Genomic DNA, 23,308 nt, shown 5'->3' on the forward strand with positions numbered 1-23,308 from the left:
GTTCAAGTATTCTCTACAGAAGGCAGATGTCGAGTTCCTTGTTCGTTCAATGGGCTGGCACGTTGATTGCAGTCTTAGTTTAATTAAATAAACTACTTCGCGGTACTGCCTTAAAAAGTCTAGGAGATAGTGACCTATTTACTTGTCTATACATAACATAGCACATCTAAAAGCTACTCTCACACAAAAGGCTTATCACGTATCTGCTAAATATTAATGCAAACGCATAAATGGGAAAGATTCTGTTCCTCAGGTGGTTCCAGATAGCAGCTATTTGAAAAGAGCGAGTTAAAAAAACCTTAAGAAACTCACTCGTTCTTGTGTTAGCACCCAAGAACTATAATAAGTTTCTAATTTTCATATTTAGAAAAACGGTTAGGTTATAAAGTAATTGTTACTATGTTGGGATGGTATTGAGCTTGCCCTGGAGATCTTCCTGACTAGGAAGCCATAGGAATCACAAACTGGAAGCAAATGCACAAAACAGGAACGTTTTCTGAAGTTTCTGCACGACAGTCCAACGCCTGATGGGCTATACTTACTCGATACTGTTATTTGACTTTATAAATATACATTTCATATGAGATCAATATTTAATTTTATATAAATTATGAACATATTTTATTTATAATTTAATATGTATTTAAAAAGACGTTTAAAATGTTCGTTAGCTCTTATACTACACACATAGTGTCAGGTTTAAGGCCATGAGCACACTGCACCGTGCCTGAGGCTAGAATAGTAATAAGGCTTTAAAATGCAATAAATTACTGAGTCAGACAACAAGATTACAATAAATTATCTGCAAACCCGAAATACTGATGTGATAATTCAATTCTAGTAAAAATATTCAAATTATTCATTCTTTACTTCAAATAAAATTCTTAAACGAAATATGTTTAATTGGACAACTATACCATATAAACCAGTGGAGTGATTATTTGTGAGTTTATTTGGTATTTCTTGTACAGGACTTTTTGAACCTTAGTACAAAATTAGTTTTAAAAACAACTAAGCTACTAATGCTAAAATAATAAGTAAATAATGTCGTTATGAAAACAAAAAACGTTTTTTCAGCCTGAATTACAAATTCTACGTTTGATAGATACAATAAACGCGTAAAGATTAAGTACCAATGCGATATCATGAATCCCGCAATAAATGCACTGTAATCGCGAAATCGGTATCAGCCATAACCACACCACACACGTCAGCAATAAAACAGCGCTCTTACTCAAAAAAAAAAATTCCAATAGCGACGCGATACAGCTCAATGTGTTGACATTCCAGTCCATTATTCCAGTTGTGGAATAGAAATTTGTCAAAAACGACATAAGGAGAAATTGGATGTGCCAGAAATGTATCTGGAATCGTATAGGAAAAATACCTGTAGTATGGCAATGTAGATTTAAAATAATTTACCGAAAACATTAAACGATCTCCCTAGAACAGTTTTTAAAAATCGACCTAATGTACTATTTTTGGAAAAGATGTTTTATTTAAAAATGATTATTTGCGTAAGACATTATAATAAATTATATTTTATACCGTAAAAATATATTTTGTTATGTACTGTATTCTTGTAAATTAATTATTATTATTCGTAGCGGTTGGAGATAAAACCCAGTTGAAAAATCCTGATCTTTATACTGGGTTATATTTTCAATAGAACAATTTGAAAACTAAAGTAATATGCTAAAAACTTATGCATGAATATTGAATAAGAACAATATTTTAACAATTAAAATTTAATTTATGAATTCTAATTTTTTTTTATTTATTTAGAATTAAACGGTTGTACCCGACTCTCCCCTGTATTATTGTCAAGGATGATAGAAATCCGAATTGCGCAACATTTGAAACGTCTATCTTCTTTAAATATGAACTTTATAAGTAACTAGTAGTTAAGTTCGGGGGATGCGCCGCAGACCACAGTGGTGTGTATGGGAAAAACACCTTTTGTATGGCTAGATTGCAAAGATGAGCGCAAACCTACTTTTTTTTCTGTTTCAACGCTATCCGCTAAATACTTTATTTTTGTACCCATAGCATTCATAATCGCATTTTACCAATTTGAGTAAGTTCCCTGATTAACTTAGAGATAGAGTGCGATGGGGTAAATTCAAAATGTGAAATATCTTTTTTTGTACGTTAATAATTTTGATATACAAGTCTTCAACCATCTCCATGCTAAATTTAAATGTTTATTCTTATGGCTTGACTTACAAATAAAAGTTAAAAATAAAAGCTGAATTATTTTCGTATGTGGAAGCATTCTAAATAATATTTTAATTTAAATTCCAGACTAGCGCATTTTGTCTTACATTTCATTGTATTTGAAAGTAATAACGTTAAGTTAGTTAGTCCTTGATAACTTCAAGGTAAACAACTTTAAGGGTTGGTTTAGCGTATTCATATCTTATCAGTGTAACAGGCTACATTACCAATTTAACATAAGCAATTAGTTTGTACATCAAACGTTAATTTAATCAGTTCTCCCTGTAACATTAAACTCTAATCGTTGTTACGTATTAATTAGTTTTAAATAATAATACAAATATAACTGCAAATAATACAACTAGAAAAAAGTAACGTGTGGAAAAAAAGAATTTCGGGGACTGCCGCGATAAAGCTATTGCATAGCATTTTTTATCAACCTATGCAATTATAATTGTTTATTTATTTTTTATTTATGCAGTATTTTTTTCTTTGACATTAATTCAATCTACCAGACTCAGAATAACAAGCCTAAAAAGTATCACCGCTGTGCCGGTCGGAGTGTGGGGTGTTAGGTTTTTTTTACGGAATTTCTTGTCCCCACGCTCAAGGCAAGCTATAAAATCTATGCAATAGCTTAAAATATAGATAACGAATCCACAGATTAACGCAAAATTATTCTATGTGGTAGTTCTAACCTAACAACGATTATGTGACAAATAAGGTTCTATAAGATATTGTTTTTCCATCGACATTTGGCATATTAATATGTTTACTAATCTGTGGCATTCGCTTTATCGTTCTGAAATTTGGCGCTAATCGTATGTATTGTTACACTGAACTGTGAACTAACAAAAAATAATAAGAGTAAAAGAAAATGGAGAAACTTAATATTAAAACTATTTTCACTTCATATATCAATAAAATATATACGCATTCGGAAAACGGTTCTATCAAAATTTATAAGACAAACTAGTTTCACACCCGACTGCGTGTCAAGACATTAAAAAGACAGAAGCTTGATATTTGAACATACTCGTGCTTACTCCTCATTACACAAGTTTATTATTAATATCAACGAACAAAGGTCTAACACGTAGTAAAGAAATTCACCCCTAGCCTTTACTTTCACTGAGTCCACAAGTACGCATTACAACACGATGCGGGCGATAATTACGGGCACAACACGCCGCGCCCGCAAACGCACCTTACGAGCAGTTACGTAGCGGAAACAGCAGGCTTACCCTATTATTTCAATATCATTCCGATTTCAAAGTTTAGGTTTCTCCTCTTTCGCGGTACATGATCAGGTTTAAAGCAGTGTTAACCTAGTGGCTAAATTTACGATCAAAATATCGACAACGTATTTAAAACATGCGGCAAAACAGAGTCACTTTGCAACAGGTGTGACCTACTAACGACGAGTGAATTTGTATGGTCACGTGGTAAAGGTTGAGCTAATGTAGCGGGCGAAGCCCGTCGGAATCGCAGGTATGTATTATGTGTATAGACTATAGAGGTTTTCTCAGGCTCAGGAAAACTGTTTACTAATAGCTTAAAAATTATATGAAAAAGATTCATAAACGTGTCTATCACAAGTGTGTGTTAGGGTACATAAATATACTTTTGCATAATCAGCGCAAGGGATAATTAAATTACTTCGAGCGTGGGTTTGGTTGTAAAATAATGTCATACTTATTGAAATCCCCTCTTGGTCTAGTAAATCCTCGGAAACCGGTATGAGTTTAGACTTAAGAGTATCCCAGCAGGCATCCTCATCTATCTTATATGAAATGTTTGCGTCAGCAGGAATTTTATTTTACTTTTGTATTGAAATCATTAAAAAATCAATCAATGACTTATCAACAAAGCATGTCATGACCTCGTAGTTCATTCACATTTTAAGTTATTTATACAATAAACCTAGCTATAGAACTGTATTTTTTATTACATAGGAATTAATTTAAAAATGAAAGGTTTACTAAATTCGTTAATTAGATGAATTATTTATTATCAATTAAGCAAAATGCTTCTCATCTACATCGTCTACATGTTAATAATCACATACGATTGAGAATTACACTAATTACACTAGAATTATTCTTAATACTTTTGCATATATTAATCACTCTTATAATTTCAGGAAAAAGTATTTAAAATTAGAACTTAATATTAATAATCCCCGTTCTCACTATTACGAAAATAGTTTCTTACCGTATCTACCACAGACAAGATAAAATCTAAAGTAATCTGATAACAAGCCGACACTAGAAGTGTTTCTAACAAGAAAAACGTTCAACTTTAATCACATCTTCCTCAATCAACTTGATCGGTTTTTGCATCAATAATCAACCGTTATGAAAATGACACCTATTTTTCTTGTCAGCGTAACAATTATGAGTCGTGAGAGTATTATACAATGTACCTATTTAAAATTGCTAATATCGATCGTATGTGTGTAGTTTGTATAATTGTTCATTAGCACGAAACCGGAACGCAGGTTAATGTGAACCCGTTATATTAGGGCTGTGAATGCAAATATTTGAATATTTAATCCCTAATAAAACATGAACTTTATCAAAAAAAAAAACTTTTAGCCATACTGATAAATTAATGATATTAGTTATCTGTGCATATCGTTCTATACTTTTAGTCCATCAATATCAATATGTAGTACCGCTAACTTCGGCTGTCACTGTTGATATATCAACTCCATAGAGTAGCTTTGTAGAAACGTAAAGTCGACACGAGTTAATCATATTATAGAGGAAGCGAAAATTCGCTATCTATTTTACATTTTATTTAAATATATTACTATTTTATTTTTGGTTGAGGGCTAATAATAATAGTATATTTCCTTCGATTTTGTATTTGTAGTTTGTATAGACAGTCGTAGTTCAATAAACCTGTATCTGGTTTCAGTTTTCTCTGCATTAAATATATCTTTATTTACGCCCTTGATTACATTATCCATATATGGATTGTCATATAAATGTATGTTTTGCAATAATTAAATAACGACTAATTAGCTTTTATGAATAAATATATTTTTTGCTCACATGCGTCACCCCTTGTTATGGAGTTGTAAGAATTAATTATTACAATGAATGTTTGTTCAATGGGATGCACTTTTATAGATCTATGACACGTAAATGTCTACTTCATTCCCTGTTATAAATCATATACGGGAAACAATGAAGATGCTACTAATCAATTTTTTTTTAAAGGTAACAAGTATGTTATTATGCCACATACAAAATAAACACCACCACGATGTGGAACCAGCTGCCCACTGAAGTATTTCCGAACCAATGCGACTTAGAGTCCTTCAAGAATAGAGCGTACAAATTCTTAAACGGCCGGCAGCGCGCTTGCGAGCCTTTTGGAAGTGCGAGTGTCCATGGGCGACGGTGTCACTTAACATCAGGTGAACCTCCTGTCCGTATGACTCCTGTATTATAAAAAAAAACAAAATATTTAAGCCTCCTTTTAAATGGATAGTTCATTGACTATTTTGATTCACAAGTAAAAAGCTAGTCTAAACCCAAGAATAGCTTTTGTATATTCGCATGAGCGACTTAATGCTTCGACGCGTAAGCGTAAGTAGTTTTGCCTTTCATATCTTTATAATTTATTCACAAAAATCACCAAACAACAACGCCTAAGACATGATCATACTACGTTTAAACTAGTCACAAAAGCAGCTTTTGTTTACGGACTAGAAAACTTTTATGTGTTACACATACACACTTAAATAATCAATTAGACAATCAAAATAATGAGTCAATTTAATTGCTTATTTATGACGTTGAATTGTGTTTCCGTAAACGCATGCAGCGGAAAGCGCGTACGCATTAAATATAAAATTTATTGCCATATTGTTCTCATGTATATGTATTAGTATATTAATTTTCATTTTATATGGCATTTATGTTACTCTATTTTTACAGTACTTTTAAAATCACTTTTCTGTCTGTCTGTTTTACGCGCCTCTTTTATCAAAATTTACAACTTATTTAAGAAAATTAACTCTTCTTTTGTAAACAATAGAACGCGGTGGAAGAAAACTGAAGACGTATTGGATAAAGGATTATGAAATTCTTATAATTAGCTTGAAAGAGTAACAACCATATTTATAGTAAAAGACAATTAAATGAATTATGCCATGAATAGAAGTGTATAATGATGGAAATAAAAACATAACTCACAAAGCTCAAAGGAGATTAGCTTCAACCGAGAACTATTAACAATTAACACGTCATATTCTATCGTATTTTTAATATGAATAACATCATCAGCATTTATTTATTTATTTTGTATATATTTTTTTGGGAATATTAATAGACTTTAAATCAGGACTATTAGCAACTAACAAACTTCCATATTTATAATTTAACAACGTACCCAATTTTAATATTAAATATAACATTATATTTACAAAGACTATTTAACTATCTGCGGCATGTGTCAACAGTGTAACGCCATTGGATGAGGAAATTAACAATATTCAAAAATTTAAAGAATTTTTAATATTGTCACTTTGAAGAAATTAAAAGTCAATTCGATAAGTTGAAATGAAAACTATTAACCTGATTGCTTTTCTACGAATTATAACATTTAGAATGCAAGGTTAACAAACGTACGTTTTAAAAAATTCGTTGAAATTCGATCAATATATACGTTATAGATAAGATCGCCACAGTGTTATTATGCACCATTCATTGAAAAATCAATTTAAACGTAATTCACTAAACAGATTAAAATGCATTGCATTGCTTTCAAATGGGTCTGTATTAAAGAGTTTTTGTAACTGTTATAAGACTCAGTCGTGTATGAAATTCGTCTTAATCATGTTTTATACATACATATAACGTTTATTCCGAGCTCCTTTTTGATAGCAGTATGTAGTATTAAAAAAAATTGTTTGTAATTTAATCTACCTCAATAAAATGAACAAAATATTTTTTTGAAATCAGAACGTAAAACTTTTAGTTGATTTCTGTAAACTATCTTTTTTTCGTCTTACTTTTCGTTATTTATACTATTATTCAAGGACATAGCGAACGGTGTGACCTGTGTCTTGATACCGGCCCGGCGTCCATAAACACTGACGTAACCAGGAGGCCTTTGCCATCTTTGGCCGCCTTTTAAATATTCGTACTATATTTTTTTGAAGGATCCTAAGTATTGGATTTTAAAATAATTGCATAATTGAAGCGTTATTGTAAAATTACCGTGATGCTATTACAATATTGATTTATGTCTATGGAAATTTATATTGGCATCATAACGTTTTATTATTCATTGAATTAATTATAATACTAATAAATATATCAATTTGCAATTTTTTTATTAGATTTCTAGATTTAAGGTATCACTTAACATCAGGTGAGCCTCCTGCCCGTTTGCCCCCTGTTCTATAAAAAAGGTCAAAAAAAAAGGTCTGGGCCTCAGACTGTATTTCCTGATCATATTTTTTTTGTCCTTGTTCCTTCTATGCCTGACACACGCCGTCGACTTTTTGGCTGACTTTAAGGTATGTTGATTTCCGCACGATGTTTTCCTTCATCGTATGAGCGGGTGTTAAATCCGCACATAGATAGTTATATTATTTATGTACACCTACAATGAATGAGAGTCGCACTGTCGTATAACATGTATTTTTTATCACTTAGATGTTTAATTACTTATAAAAAAAATATGAAAAAACGCTACGGATTGCACAGATTATATTACAAAGACAATATAAATAATAGACTAAAGAAGAATATACTTAGGTTTTCTGCTATGCATTTTAATCAATTACGTGCAATCAACTGAGATATATGACATTTTGTATTACGTATAATAATACATATATTCTGGTAATTGCGTTCAACTTTGTAGTAAGGTTTAAAGGTTTAATAAACCATAATAAATTCTTTATTGACCATGATTGCAGAACTTATGTAATTCTTGATAAACATTAATGTAATTGAAGCTGTTTCGAAGTCTAAATTATTAGTTGATTTTATACGCCCTTATAGCAGAATACTTCAAGTATTTTTTGGGTTACAAGCATATTATAGAATATAGATGGAAAGTAAATGTTAAAAGATTCGTCATATGATGCCCTCCACGTAACGAAATGACATAAGCGCTAATTGTTGATACTATAAATTGACAGATAATTGACATTCAAGAATTAGTTCGCTCTAAGTGTAATTTTTCGTCTCCACAATAGACGACTCGTGTGTGCACGTGTTAAGGACCTATCCGGACGCCGAACTCCAAAAAAGTACAATGCTTTATAATTTTTACAAAAATTTATATAAGTAGAACATGATTTTGAAATTTACTCGATATATTTTATCGCAAACATCCATTTCAAAAAAAAAATACAAAATTACATTAACTTAATGTTTTACATAACTGATTGTTAATGCTCCAGCTGTCCACTACCAGACACAGCAATTCTTGCTAGGATAGGGCCTTAACATTATTTGAAGTAACTCTATACTCTAATTATAAACTCGAAGTTAAACAGATAAAAACGGAAATGTTCGAGTTAAATAAAGCTTTCACGTTAAAACGTATTGAACATGGTTGATAATCACTATTGAAAATACCTAATCAAATACATCCATTAAAATAAACAAAAGCCCTAGGTAATATAAAAACAAACGAACCGCACTACGAATGAAAATTAACAAAATAGCAATAATTTGCATCGTAAATTATACCTTAATAACATGGAAACTTATCTCGACCTAAGACATCTACGTTCAATGGTTCTTAGAAAAAAACCCTATACACCTTATTGCATTGAGATAAAGTTCAATTTTAAGTAACTCGTGTTCGAGTTGCGCAAAAATATATTGGTAACGTTAGTCATAAAACAAAGGGAATGATACGTGGAAGTTAATTACAAATGTAATTAGGTCTAATCAAATAACGTAATCTTTGTGTGCTTTTTATCGCGTCAAAATTATTTTTATATTATAGGCTTTTAGCTTTTATGAAAGCTGTATTCACTCATAGACTTATTTGACTCAATGATGAAAGTTTTAATGAACCTTTTCTTATTTACATATATATTTTGACCCACGCACATTACCTCTATTTATGAAACTGTATTACCTTGTTTTATATATATGAACGTATAATTTTAACATTACCATCAATATATTAATTTAATTATAAGTAATCTAACAGCTTATACTTATACATATTATAATACAAAACACTAAGACAATACAGAAAGCCAAAACAGATTACATAGATAAACAATTTATGTATATAAAACAGAAAACAAGCAAGTGCATTAATAGATAAAGATGCATTAAAAAAAAACAAAAAAAAAATACTATAAATATTTATAAAAATAAATATATTAATGAAAAGTTATCTTTCCATTAATATTAAAACTAGCGGTAACTCTAAAGCAAAAACCAACCACGACAAATATTTAGTCCGCCGTTCCACAAATGAGCGTTTTTCAAGGCAGTTTTTCCCGCGCACCACCACTTTGTGGAACCAGCTGCCCACTGAAGTATTTCCGAACCAATTCGACTTAGGGCCCTTCAAAAAAAGAGCGTACCAATTCTTAAAAGGCCGGCAATGCACTCGCAACCCCGCTGGCATTGTGTGTCCATGGGCGGGGGTATCATTTTACATCAGGTAAGCCTCCTGCCAGTTTGGCCCCTACTCTATAAAAATTTACGATACTTAAACTGCTATTTAAAATGAAAATATTATTACTTGAAATCACAATTAGAACAGGAAAACCACAAAATGTATACAAGTACAACATATTTTTATTGTTGACGACATATGAGGTTGGATCACTACTTGGCTATAAATAAAAATGATCAAGGACAAACAAACAAAATTATTTATTCATACAGGTAACATAATGTACACTTATGGACGTCAAAAAAAAAGAAATATACATTAAATTAAATGATTCTAATATTACATTTACTGCCAGTTCTCAAATCAAGGGCGTAGAACGGAAGAGAAGAACTGGCAATAAACTCTCCGCCACTCTTTTTAATCGCCAAGTTATTTTTACACAATGTTTGTAAGGAGCTGCAACCATTACACCATTCCATATGACATCTTAAGTAATAAAGAATAATAAAATAAATTAAAAACAAAGGTTTGTCCTCTATCAGCAGGAGGCATGGTGAATGAGCAGGACAGAAAGAGATATAGTAGACACTTGAAGTAGAAGGTTATTATTATATATATTTAATACCCATACTGCTATATGGGTATTAAATAATATTATGATATAATCTTCGAACAATTTTGATAACACGTCATATCAAATAATACACGTTTTAGATAATTGGATTTTTATTTTTCAAGAATTAACGACAGGAAATAGAAAGTCGTGTTATCATTTGTTATATATTTTTAGAAATCGATTATTGAGGAAACGGTAAATTATACTTATAATGTATATCAATTTTATATATGATCTGGAATTTTTATTATTAATACTTGCTTTACAACACAGTATTTACTGTGTATGAGTGATGCCACCATTGAGTTGTCTAGACTAAAAAGTTCTTACTGTTATCCATAGACAACTGCAAGAACGAATTCTTTTGTTACTGGTAAAGCGTAGAAAAATACTAAAACGATGATCGCTCACATGATACTGGTAGATAACAAAAACCGTTTATTATTAAAAAAACTTCCAGACGTGTAAATTAATATTTCATAAACAATGAGTCACTTGGTAATTTATAGAAATACTCTGAAATATTTAGTCAGCGCAAAATACCTGATAATAGCAGTTGTATCATCAACAAGGAAAAGTGAACAAATATATATTGTGTAGTCATGTTATTTTAGTTGTAAATATTCTGTAGTTATGACTTATACATCGGGTTCTTAGGTAAAATTTTAAGTAAAGAAAATGTAATTCATAAGCCCGGAAACGCACTCTCGAAGTTTCTCGAATTAAGAGTTCCCTTGACGTAATCAGTTAACATCGGATGAGCCTACATCTTTACCTTTACCCCTGTAAAAGTCTTAAAAGTAGAAATTCCAATTTAAGAACAACGCTTAAGTATCTTAGTGAGAAATTAATTCCATAGACTTAATTCATTACAGAACCATGCAAGCTGACAAAGAGTCATTATATGCGCAGAAAATATTTTCCGATACCGCTGGAACAAGTGTACCGCGCGCAATTCCATTGGTGTACAGTAAGGTTCGATATCACTTCAGGCTTGTGAATCACATTTTTATTAGCATACTATAATGACCACGCCATCAGATTTCCTTGAAGCCGTGTTATAGTTTTTGAAAACAAATTTATTTAATTACTATGATTACAATTGCAATCATGAGTATCCTTCCGTTGCCGTGAGTACATTTAATTAAAATTATTGTAATTAACAGCTAATGATCGATTGATTAATTAAAGGAAATTGGATAATTGTTTTTTATTTAGAGCAGAATCTTTAGCGTTTGTATTACATTAAGAAACGATTTAAAAGCAATAAGCCTAGTGGGTAAGCGTGGTTCTCAACTCTGAGGTCGTTGTTTGGACCTTCTGCACTAAAGGATATGTAAGCAATTAAGAGCTCGAACAAGGAAAAGTCTTGCCTTACCTATAAAAGAATAAATATATAAGAAACAGGTGAATAACTTTAGGTGCTAAATTGAAAATTCCCTGTGTATAGAAATATGATCTCTACCCAATTTGCAATAGTATTTTTATTAAACAAATGTCAGTAGACAGGTGCAGAACGAAAAAATGATAAACTGTCATAATGTAACGTCAAAAGATGGTTAAAATTTGAATCGCCGCAATTGTAATTAATTTAATACAATGTAATGCAAATTATAAATTAAGTGGGTAATATTTTGACGTGTTTCTTGCAAATCTACATAATTATATTCGAAACGCAAGCAGAAACAATTTGCGAATTAACTTTTGTAATTTGTCGAATTATCACACGCGATCTGTATAACTCGATCGATGCTTAGATTTCACGACTTCCGCTACAAATTTTCGACCAGTAAATTAATTACTTATCACAATGAAAATGTGATATAAATAGCAGCAAATTTTTGCTGACCGATAATGGAGCTCACAATCTAATTGAAATAAACAAAATACAATTATAAATAATCATAGATAAGTAGGGTTTCAAGGACACCCTATCGTTTTGTGTTGCCTTTTATTTATTTTTGAGTAATATTTAAAAAAAATTACAACACCTACAACGCGCGACTACAATCAATGCGATGACGTACATACCTTACATCGCGCTATCAAAGAGTTACCGCTGAGCATATTTACAACATCAGCATCTAGGGCCTTTCATCAGTTAGACAAAGATCCTTCCTCCTGGAACGGCTTACCATTCCTCCTACACCAATAATTTACTACAATCTTGCAGACAGTTCTGTGCTTTTTTCACTCATTTTTGACGATTGTAGATTTCTAGACCGTTGGTAATTAATAAACTTCTTCAATGGATAAATGTAGCTGACTCACCAGAACTACATTGTAAAAGTCGATACGTGGAGTTATGTTCAAAATGTATTCGCATTTTTATCCAAATTTAACTATCACATACATTAATTCCGATACTTTTTATTCGTTTGTATTACTTTTAAAAACTCTTTTTCCTGTTCTTATGAGTATATAGGAGTTCTTTATATAATCCACGAGGATTTACATCGAGGTCAAATAACAACAAACAACAACATCAACATATATAATCTATCCACAACAATTATCAGGGAATTCATAACTATGTATTATATATACCTACTCTCATATGAATTGATGACTTGATGTTGTAATCTGGATTAAATAATACTTATTTATCGTTTAAATAACCATTCCAAATATAAATAATAAATAAATCAGTGCCACTACAGCCTCTTCAGGTCCTGGCCTCAGGTTTCTAAATCTGTTTCATGATCACTTTTAAATCTAATAGGCAAGTACGTGGTCAGCCTCCAGTGCCTGACATAGGTTGTCGACTTTTTGGGTCTAAGACATGTCGGTTTCCTCACGATATTTTTCTTCAACGTTCGAGCAAATATTAAATGCGCACATAGAAAGAAAGTCCATTGGCGTACAGCCGAGGATCGAACCTACGACCTCAGGTATGAGAGTCGCACGCTGAAGCCACTAGGCCAACACTGCTCAATATACCAAATATAGGTTACATTACTATCAGAATCATGTGCTTTTAATTACGACAAGCTTTATTTAAATTGGTCATTTATTATTACTTTTTTGTAATTCTGAAACAATAGACGAAACGACGGCGCGTAAGAAAGTGTTGGAACAACTTCACTAGTATAATACACTAGTACAAACATGACGTGGTGCTTTTGGGCGGCCAGAAAAACCCAGCTTAAAATTATTTTATATTAAAGCAGTAGTCTTATAATCACAATTATATATATATATATATAATAATATCCAATCAGTGCATCAAATTAGTCGTTAAATATTCCTAACCGTACTTCTGATAGGTGCATGGATTTTAAATACAGTCTTAGAACCTTAACTTAAGAATACCTTATGCAATTAATAAGCCTATACGCATTTTTATCATAACGCAGTTAGCGACTTTTTATTTCATTTTAATTGATATAAAAGATAAGTTGTATGTGCATTCTAGCACATACTTGATGTCATTCGTATGTCTTATTTCTCGGAGCAATTACGATGTCCAATTAAAGAGAACACTATAATCAACAGATAATTAATTTAATAGCATTAACTTAAACGTCGATTGATTACGGGAAATTGAGGTCGAAACTTGCATTGTGCATAATAATGGGTTAACGAGCTATTGATACAGCCTTTAATGGAAATATTGTTTCTTTTACAAGTACAAATTACGTTTTTATTTCATATAGAAGTTTCTAGAAGAGCTTATAACTGATATTATGGGCTAAAAGCTTTTTGATTGTACGCAATAAGTTGTTCTCAATGTCACGCATTTTTCTTCTCAACGATTTTCTATTTCAGTGCAGTATAAACGTCTTCTGTACTATACATAGTGTAGTTAAGTATTTTATAACGGATTTCTTTGTTAGTTTCAATTACGATCACTGAGCATTGTTTTTTTTTCCTTCATATTGTTCACCTTAACTGATCTCGCAGATTCTATACAGTGTAAAATTTAATAAATTTATTAGGTTCATATACTACAGACATGCTATTTTAATATTTTAGCTGTAGCTTTGCCCTCAAAGCCTTTTAAGGCTTTCAACGCAGTTGTAGTCATAGCGATATAAGTGTATTTAGAATTTCCCGTTTGTTTTTCACAACTGAATCCAGATGTTTGCCAAAATAAGTTTTCGTATAAGAGTTATTAAAACTTATCTATCTTTGTACAAGACGACGCGACGGTGACAGATAAAATTAATCAAAAATAATCGTTCGATATTTTGTTTTATGAATTAAATGTTATCAAATAATTGTTTTATCTTTTTAAATGGTATGATATGACTAAAGATAAGCTTTCTTATAAGCGTATAAAATTTTCATTCACAGACTACTACGCGCAAGAATACCAGAGATACACGAGTATGGGCATATCGGAAGCAAAAGACGACTCGCCACGGACAACTCCGGAGCTCCACAGATCGGACCAGTCACCCTCAGACAGACCCCAGGGCTCCGCTGACAGCGATGACGCTGATGACTTTGCCCCAAAAAGGAAGCAACGCAGATATAGAACCACCTTCACAAGCTTTCAACTAGAAGAGCTGGAGAAAGCATTCTCAAGAACGCATTATCCTGACGTTTTTACAAGGTATGTTTAAATTTGGAACATTTTCAACCATTTTCTTCAACATCATTCAGTTTACTTTTAAGATAAAATGTAATTAATATTTTTAATACATAGGTTTATTTAACTAAAAGAAAACAGAGGAATTGGGCGATAATTGGAATTTAAGGAGATAATTGAAAACGTTATTATTGCATCCATTTATGTATTTACTTATGTTTACCAAATAATTAAAAATATATTAATAAAGGCCTTTAAAATCCCATCAAAGAGTATTCAATATTCAGAATCCTCAAACTGTAAAGATTACGGATACTAAGCTGTAATAATACAATATACTAATTGGCATTGAAAATTCATCTCCAAATAAATAATAATTGTCTTTAGATTAATTAATTAAGTGTTAACTCTTACTGAATCAAAAATGTTATACATTCTTAAATCAATTGTTTTCAAATAGGGTATTAAAATTCGTAACCAAATCTACTATTAAAGATAATTTAATCAACGACGGTGAGTAATCCGCTATAAAACACGAGTATTGAGACATAAAACAATATTGCTATAAATAATAGCAATAAACAATACTTTTTATTAAAATTTCTTCCGGTAATATATCACCGAAAATTATTGATAATTTATTACTTAGGTATATAGCGGATATGTGGACATGTATGATAAAGAACACTAACAATATCACCAAAAGGCGATGAAATCTGTTACATTAATTAAATTACAATTTAATTATCAATTACTTTATCTAATAAAAAAGAACCTAAAATCTAGATATAGCGTCCTGTATTGGCGTCGTATCAGCCATACGACGCCAATACAGGAACACAAACATAAAAATATTTTAGTAAGTATACATTACAACAACAACATTGTACCATTAAAACCAAGTTACTTATTTTTGAGTTTTACGTATATACTATCAGTATATATCTGTTTAGTGTCATTAAAATCTAGGTTAACAAATATAATTCTTTTCGTTTAAGCTGTGCGATAATTGATAGAGATTACAGTCAATCTATTTATTCTGAATCGTTTTATCTTTATCGGTTTATCTTAAACAAAGATGGCGTCTTTTTTTAAGGCGTAAAGAAATGGAAGTGATTTTCTATTTATAATAATGAACGAAATAGTAGGTTTTTATGATTTTTGTTTATGAATTATTTATAACTAGTAATGTTTTGTAAGGAATAAAATATACTTATATAAAGTATATTTTATCTTATGATATATAAGTACGAACCTAATTAACAAACAATAGAACAATGTTTAATTTATATTTTATGAACTGTCAAATCACAAACGATTACCAACTCGATAGCTCTTTAATTAGCTTCCTACGATATCTCAACGGTGTTAGAATATTAAAAAAATAAACCGGTGTTTTATTTTCATTTATAAATGGTATTTTATTCTTATTACTTAGTGATAAAATTGTGATTTTCCATTTAAGTAAATCAAAATATGGACTATGGAGTTGTAATTCATACCATGTATTATTCTGGTGTAATTTATAAAACCGTCAGAAAGCTAACCACTTAACTGCATTAGCGATTTCAATCATTGACTCATTAGTTTTTTCTTCATTGACTGGTACATTCGAACCGTGACGTCAGCAATTAAACATTATTATGTTGTTGACGTCGTCACATTTCAATGGTTAACAAATACGATACGTAACGCTGATTGATGTCTGAAGATAGCTTATTTTACTCATAGGCCCGTTTGCCCCCTGTTCTGTAAAAAAATAGGATATGATAGAAAATAGTAGGATTTCATTAGTTCATAAAGACACTAATGTGATATCAAAACTCACTTGCATATAAATAATTTTAAATGTGTTGTTTCAGAGAAGAACTCGCTATGAAGATCGGTCTTACAGAAGCAAGAATTCAGGTAATACTAGATTCCAACTGTCTTTGATGACGTCTTTACTATCATAGTGTAATTATGTGACCAACTTATTATGATTCAATTTTTTTTCCTTTTGAAACCAGAATACCGCTTAAAGCGATTTTTTACATTTTAACGTAGTAATATTTAACTTAATTTTTGGTATTAAATAATTTTTTGGTGAGACTTGGCGCACCGAAACAATGAAAGTGCGTTTTCAAATCTAACCTTCGCAATTATTGTGTTAAGGACCTATGCGGTCGCCAAACTTAAAAACAGTACATTGTTTCTTTACATTTTATTCATCGTTATTAAAGTATGGAAAAATATTTGGTGGAATTGAATATTAATCTTGAAAGATTGGTTGGATTGATATACAATTTAAATAACTTCGCTGTATAGAAAAAAATTCAAACATAGCCAATATTAACACTTCGAATTCATTTTATGACGAAAATTTATAAGGAACAAGACTGATTTTGAAATTTTCACTATATAATTTTATCGCAAGCCAAGTAATGCATTTCAGAAAAAGTTGATAAAATTACATTAATTTAATGTTTTACAAAATGAATTGTTAACGGGCCGGCGCGTCTCAGGACCTCAGCTCTATTCAACTATTGCACACCGCAGTCCATCCCGAGATACCGACACAGCAATTCGTGCTGGGATAGGGCCTTAAATGAAATACATATATTTCTAACTGTATATGCGGAAAGCGAGCATAATTATAAAACCCTCACTGGCCACTATAATGTTCCAGGAATTGAGAAGCTCTTTATTTTAAGTGAAAATACAGAGTGGAGGAATTTGAGGGGTAGTTTAAAACTTAACACATAAGAACTTAAGAACTTTATCCCAAATTGGGTACTGGCCGACTGGAATAGGCTTCCGGAAAGTGTAATCAGTGCACCATCATTGAACTCTTTTAAAAATAGATTGGATATTTTCTCCTATCTCAAAATACGCGCTTCAGCTTATTCGGCCGCTAGTGTGTTTAAATACATAATAATAAAATTATAATAATAACCATAATAAATAAAAATATATATATAATATATATGTTTATTTGCTAAAAAAGTGTAGGACCGAGAGGTAAGTGCAATATACCTCAAGTACAAAAGTCATAAAATAAGTTTAGGCCGTAGTTAATGTACAACATATAAATATGTTAAATTACTTCCTCGTTCCACACGATCATACAGCCTACACATTCCAGATTTTCCAAACGTAATCCAATCCTAGAAAGCTGTCACGTGCCCTCATTTTCCATTGGACATAACCTAATTGGCCTCCCTATCCAGAGCAATAAATTAACAAGATAGTGTGGTGAATGTACGCAGACACAAAATGAAACATTAAAATTTGATAAAGTATAATAAATTTACGTCGTCCTGGTAATGTTTTTATCACGGTAATGATATATGTTTTCTCTGAACTTGATGACAAAGTGATTTAAGTTATCATTGTAGTTTTACCAATATTGGTGGAATATATTGCATACTTTTGTATTGACGAATTGTTAATGTATGTAATTTATTGACTATGGTAGCTATTATACGCAAATAGAGTAAAAAATAAATGCCATGAAGGTGGAATTGGCTGTAAGTTGTTAACATTTTTAAAGAGCATTTTTCAATGGTATATAATCTAAAAAAAATGTTTTTCATGCGCAAAAGACAAACAAACAAAATATAAGGTATATACACTACAAACAGATGTAAACTTACATTTCAACTGTAAAAGCTTTTTTACCGCGACAGTCAATCAAGTTTGTTAAGTAACGTCGTAATTAAGTTTTTGGCGAGTGCAAGAAAAACAAAAACATGTTCACTGAACTATTTTAATTAAATGATACGAGTTTTCACGTACAAAGGCGCCGAAGTATTATGATCATAACTTCAAAGAAACGATAGACATTTTGAAAAATTAAATCGCAACGCACTCATAACACTTACAATAATTGTTGCGATCATAATGAAGTAATTAACAACGTTCCAAAACAGACTTTATTTCTTAAATACTTGGTACAAAATTGAGCCGTTAAAATTCACTGACTGCTAAAAAAGAACTACATATTTGTAGCCATAGAGCGAGGGAGGCTATACTTTAATAAAAAATAAGACTATCGTTCGTCAAATCACTTGATTTTCTTCAATATTAAAATTTACATAAGCTCTAATATTAAGAAAAAGTTGCTTCAATAGCAGAGAAAAGCGCGACTCTTAAAAGACCGACACCGCACTTGCGAGCCTTTTGTGAGTGTCCATGGGCGGCAACAGTATCCAATATGACTTAACATCAGATAAGCCCCCTGCTTGTTCGCCTCCTGTAACAAAAAAAAAAATACTTATTATTTGCTTAATTAATTTGCGGCTACAACATAAGTATATAATAAGTTCTTAATAAGAACTTATTATAAACTTATTATTCTGCGAGACTCTTTTCTACTTCTCGGCTTGGGCCAAGCTCCGCGTCTTTCGATGGGTTTCGCCCTTGCACTAGTCCCGGGAAAAGCCAGACTGGGCGAGGTTCATTTCTTTATGTCGGAGGAAAATCAGTACTGTTGTTATTGTAGTTATATACTACCTGCATTTTGTACATAAATATTTTAATAAAACACATTTTCTACATATATCTCCAAAACAATCCATAAACTTATAAAATCGTGGTCACCCATATAGCATTCATAATGTCGACATTTAAAGAAATGTACTGAATTTTTTACACGTGCACATTTATCATAAGTGAATTAATTTAAATCACCATAAAATGAAATTTTACATAATTATTGCTGCTCTTTAGGTATGTCTGTGGTTTTTGCCATAAACCTCATGTTTTATACAGAACTTGACTGAATACAAATCAATCAACTTCACTATTCGTTCCTTTGACCTATTATCAATCATTAAAATTGCATTCATGATATTATATAATGAAGACGTAAGAAGTATACATTTGTTAATTAAGAAAGTTGTAATTACTTTAATACCTGTGTCTCATGATCAATTCAGTAATTGGACAGTGACAATTCATGCTGTTTTTTTTATGTTTTGGACTCAGTAGATTTAGAAAGAGCATTTGGTTCCTATTTTTTAAATGATTGATACATGGTAAGGAACCACATCTATACTTTGATATTAGAGAGGTTTTTTTCGGTTTTTTTATATATATAAAGTAAGTCAAAGCAATATAGCGTGTCAATACCATAGCTAATTATTTGTAATAACTCTTTCATTGTACCACTTCTCTTCCCACAATGTATAAAGTATTTTAAATTTGAAACACGAAACATTTTCTCAGACTTATACAAATTTCGAATGAAGACAAGATAATTAAATTAAAAAACCAATTGGTGGTGGTCAAATATGCTACTAAAAACATGAAAGATAATTAAAATTGTACTTTGTCATACCCGAAATAATCCATAAAAGTATTTAATTACCCACATTAAATCGAAATCAATCAACAGGGGTCTTGGCAATACTTAAATAAAGGTTCGCTCGCGAGTTTTTGGTTGCCCATATTTGGAGTTGAAACAAAGCAAGGCAGGTGCGTGATGTAAATAGTAATCGTACATTACTATTACAAATTGGGTCTTAGACTTAGTTTCTCACGGGTTTTTTTATTTGGTATGAGTTATTATATAAAAATTCGATTACCATTTTCATATGCCTGTATAATATGCCGTAGTAGCTATAACTTATAATTATAGCATAACTTCTACAGTATTACATAACAATATGCACTGAACTAAGACAACTAGAAACATATAATTATAAGTCAAAATAATCCAAATAACATTGAAGAAGAAATTGTTCTCTGTGGTGTTCTCGCTTTTCTGCCCACTTTTCTACTTTTGTAAACACTGGATTGAATGGTAGCTAATACAGCGTTTTTCACAGGTTTGGTTCCAGAATCGAAGGGCAAAATGGCGGAAACAAGAGAAAGTTGGGCCTCAAGCGCATCCCTACAACCCTTACTTGGGTGGTAGCGCTCCGCCCCCACCATCAGTGGTCGCTTCCATGCCAAACCCTTTTTCCCAAATCAGTTTTGGCTTTAGAAAACCTTTTGATGCAAATGCATTGGCGTCTTTTCGGTGAGTAAGAAGAGAAATCATTTACAAAATTCAACCCATGAGGTTAGCGCACACCAGCGCATTTAACTAAGTATCTACTTACTTTTGTGACGAATGTAAACTAATCTTAAAACATATGTGTGTGTGTCTCTACAGGCTTTATTAGAGTAGCGATCTGCGACAAATAAATGATGAGAAACTATTAATTTAGCAAAAAATCACATGACATGTGTTACTTTTCATTTGTTTTTAACATTCCATTAGTGCTAAAAAAGATTAGGTATTACATTTCAATAAGAGATCGAAGAGAGTCTGGCCGATCACGACTGATGTAATGTATTAGTAATAATCGTAAATATCTGACAGAGTATATTCATTTAACATAACTCGTATTTTGCTTTTACGACTGCTGGAACGCTGTATTAATAAAATGTTTTTTTCACAGATATTCAAGTGCTCCAGTGATTGGATCACAATATCTCAACGCACCTCTTTCCCGCCCGCCCATATTCAGCGCCCCCATGTACACATCAACGCCCCCCTTCCACTCACTACTCGCTGGACTCACAGCTCCACCAAGGCAATCTCCCGACCCACCTCCCGTGTCACCTCCTATATCTCCCGGCAGCGAATCACCACCCAACCAAGCACCTGAAGTCGAGCGTAGGAGTTCCAGCATTGCTGCACTTCGGATGGCGGCAAGAGAACACGAATTACGACTTGAAATTCTTAGGCAAAGACATCACACTGACATGATCAGCTGAACTTTGTGATATTTTAAGTGGTTTCGTTAAGCGGTTTGTGCAAATCCGGACGCCGCGATGTGTCTAGTTTGAAAACCTAGCAGGAGTCGTCGAAACTTTTACGATTGTCTAAAGCAGTGTTTCCCAACGTGAGGCCCACGCCCCATAGAGTGGCAAATCTATTGTTAAGGGGATCTATTCAAAAATTTATTAAATTTATTTCGAATTTGAATTTCACTTCATTATATGTTTCTAGTAATTTCTTCCCTAAACCTATCATTTAATTTTTAAATGAACATTTAAATTTTTATATATTTAAGTTATGCATAGGGGCCCAACCCTATAAGAATTTTAGAAAGGTGTAGTATAGCCCTGAAAAGGTTGGGAATCACTGGTCTAAAGCCACATTGTAGAAGACTCGTCAAAATAAAAAGCACAACGCTCCACCACAGAGTAAAAACGATGACAGTAATATAGACAATAGAAAGCTTTATATTTACGATTAAAGTGGAGTTTGACAGCTCCGACATGACAATGTACAAAAACACCGTGTTCATAATTATAGCGCGCACAAAATAATTTTAATATTGGGCTGTTTTACAAGGGTTGCACATTTAGATTGGTTTTCAGTTTTATGATTTTTTTTGTTTAGTATTAAGAAAAGACATACCAGTAAGTTTTAAGTAACAAAATTTATATTAAGTAACAAAAACTACGAACGGTCGAACGATATTATTTTAAAATTAAATAAGATTTTGAAACTCGAATTTTGAATAGTGCCTTTGAGTCGGTGTGTATTTTTATTAAGTTTATAGATGTGTTATTTAGTATAATGTTTGTAACTGCATCCGTCCAATTATTGCCTTATATTTATTATAGTGTAAGATAGTTGTACATAATATCTACATTTAGTATTAGATATTTTCAAGTGTGATTAAATTTATACCCCTGTTTAAGTTCCATTGCAATACCTGAATGTTCCTTATCCACTAGACAGTCTTTGTCTTCCTTGACTAAGAGATCGTCATGTAACGGTTTTAGATTCTATATAAATTAAAACATAATTGTGTAATGGACTACCTAAATCTTTAAGATAATAAACATTGTAAAAAATAGTCTTGCTGTCCATAATCTGTAGAAATCTGTTTCACAACATTCCAAGATTAAGCAGTATTACAATGTTAATTTTGAGACTACTAAAAATATTATTTTAATATATACTTAACATTTGGAAGTTCATTTTGATCCAAAGAAACACATTTCCATAAAAATCATTTAGATTAAAATCATATGTTTGTTTTCTTTACCGTATATCAGTATGAAATAAAAGAAATTAAACTATTGCTGTATTTTATTTATCACCCTTTATGTAATAGGTATATTATCTGATTCTGTAGATACGTTTATTTATTGTGTACCACGGTTTGGCGGCCATCGATACACTTGTACTAGACTAGTCTGAGTACACACCTCATTACAATGTCTCCTTACCAAGAAGAAAGGCAGACAATATTGTCAGCCAAAAGGATTTGGAGAAATTCTATTAGTTTGGGAACATAGAGAGGTTAGACTGATGGTGATACCTTGACTTACAATAGTTT

The 23,308-nt window shown here is 31.6% G+C and overlaps 1 protein-coding gene across 2 annotated transcripts in view; it reads left to right on the forward strand.

Moving 5' to 3' along the window:
- Positions 1 to 23,014, forward strand: part of LOC110994241 (homeobox protein aristaless) — a 64,794-nt gene extending 41,780 nt beyond the window's left edge. For both annotated transcript variants that reach the window (XM_022260784.2, XM_022260785.2), the window contains 4 exons: positions 14,744 to 15,005; positions 16,844 to 16,889; positions 20,792 to 20,985; positions 21,410 to 23,014. In XM_022260784.2, coding sequence (XP_022116476.2) covers positions 14,744 to 15,005; positions 16,844 to 16,889; positions 20,792 to 20,985; positions 21,410 to 21,728 — 821 coding nt within the window. In that variant the 3' untranslated portion in view covers positions 21,729 to 23,014. The remainder of the gene's footprint in view (positions 1 to 14,743; positions 15,006 to 16,843; positions 16,890 to 20,791; positions 20,986 to 21,409) is intronic.
- The last annotated feature ends 294 nt before the right edge of the window (positions 23,015 to 23,308 follow it).

The sequence above is a fragment of the Pieris rapae genome, chromosome 10 (assembly GCF_905147795.1).
Source record: "Pieris rapae chromosome 10, ilPieRapa1.1, whole genome shotgun sequence".
Lineage (NCBI taxonomy): Eukaryota > Metazoa > Arthropoda > Insecta > Lepidoptera > Pieridae > Pieris > Pieris rapae.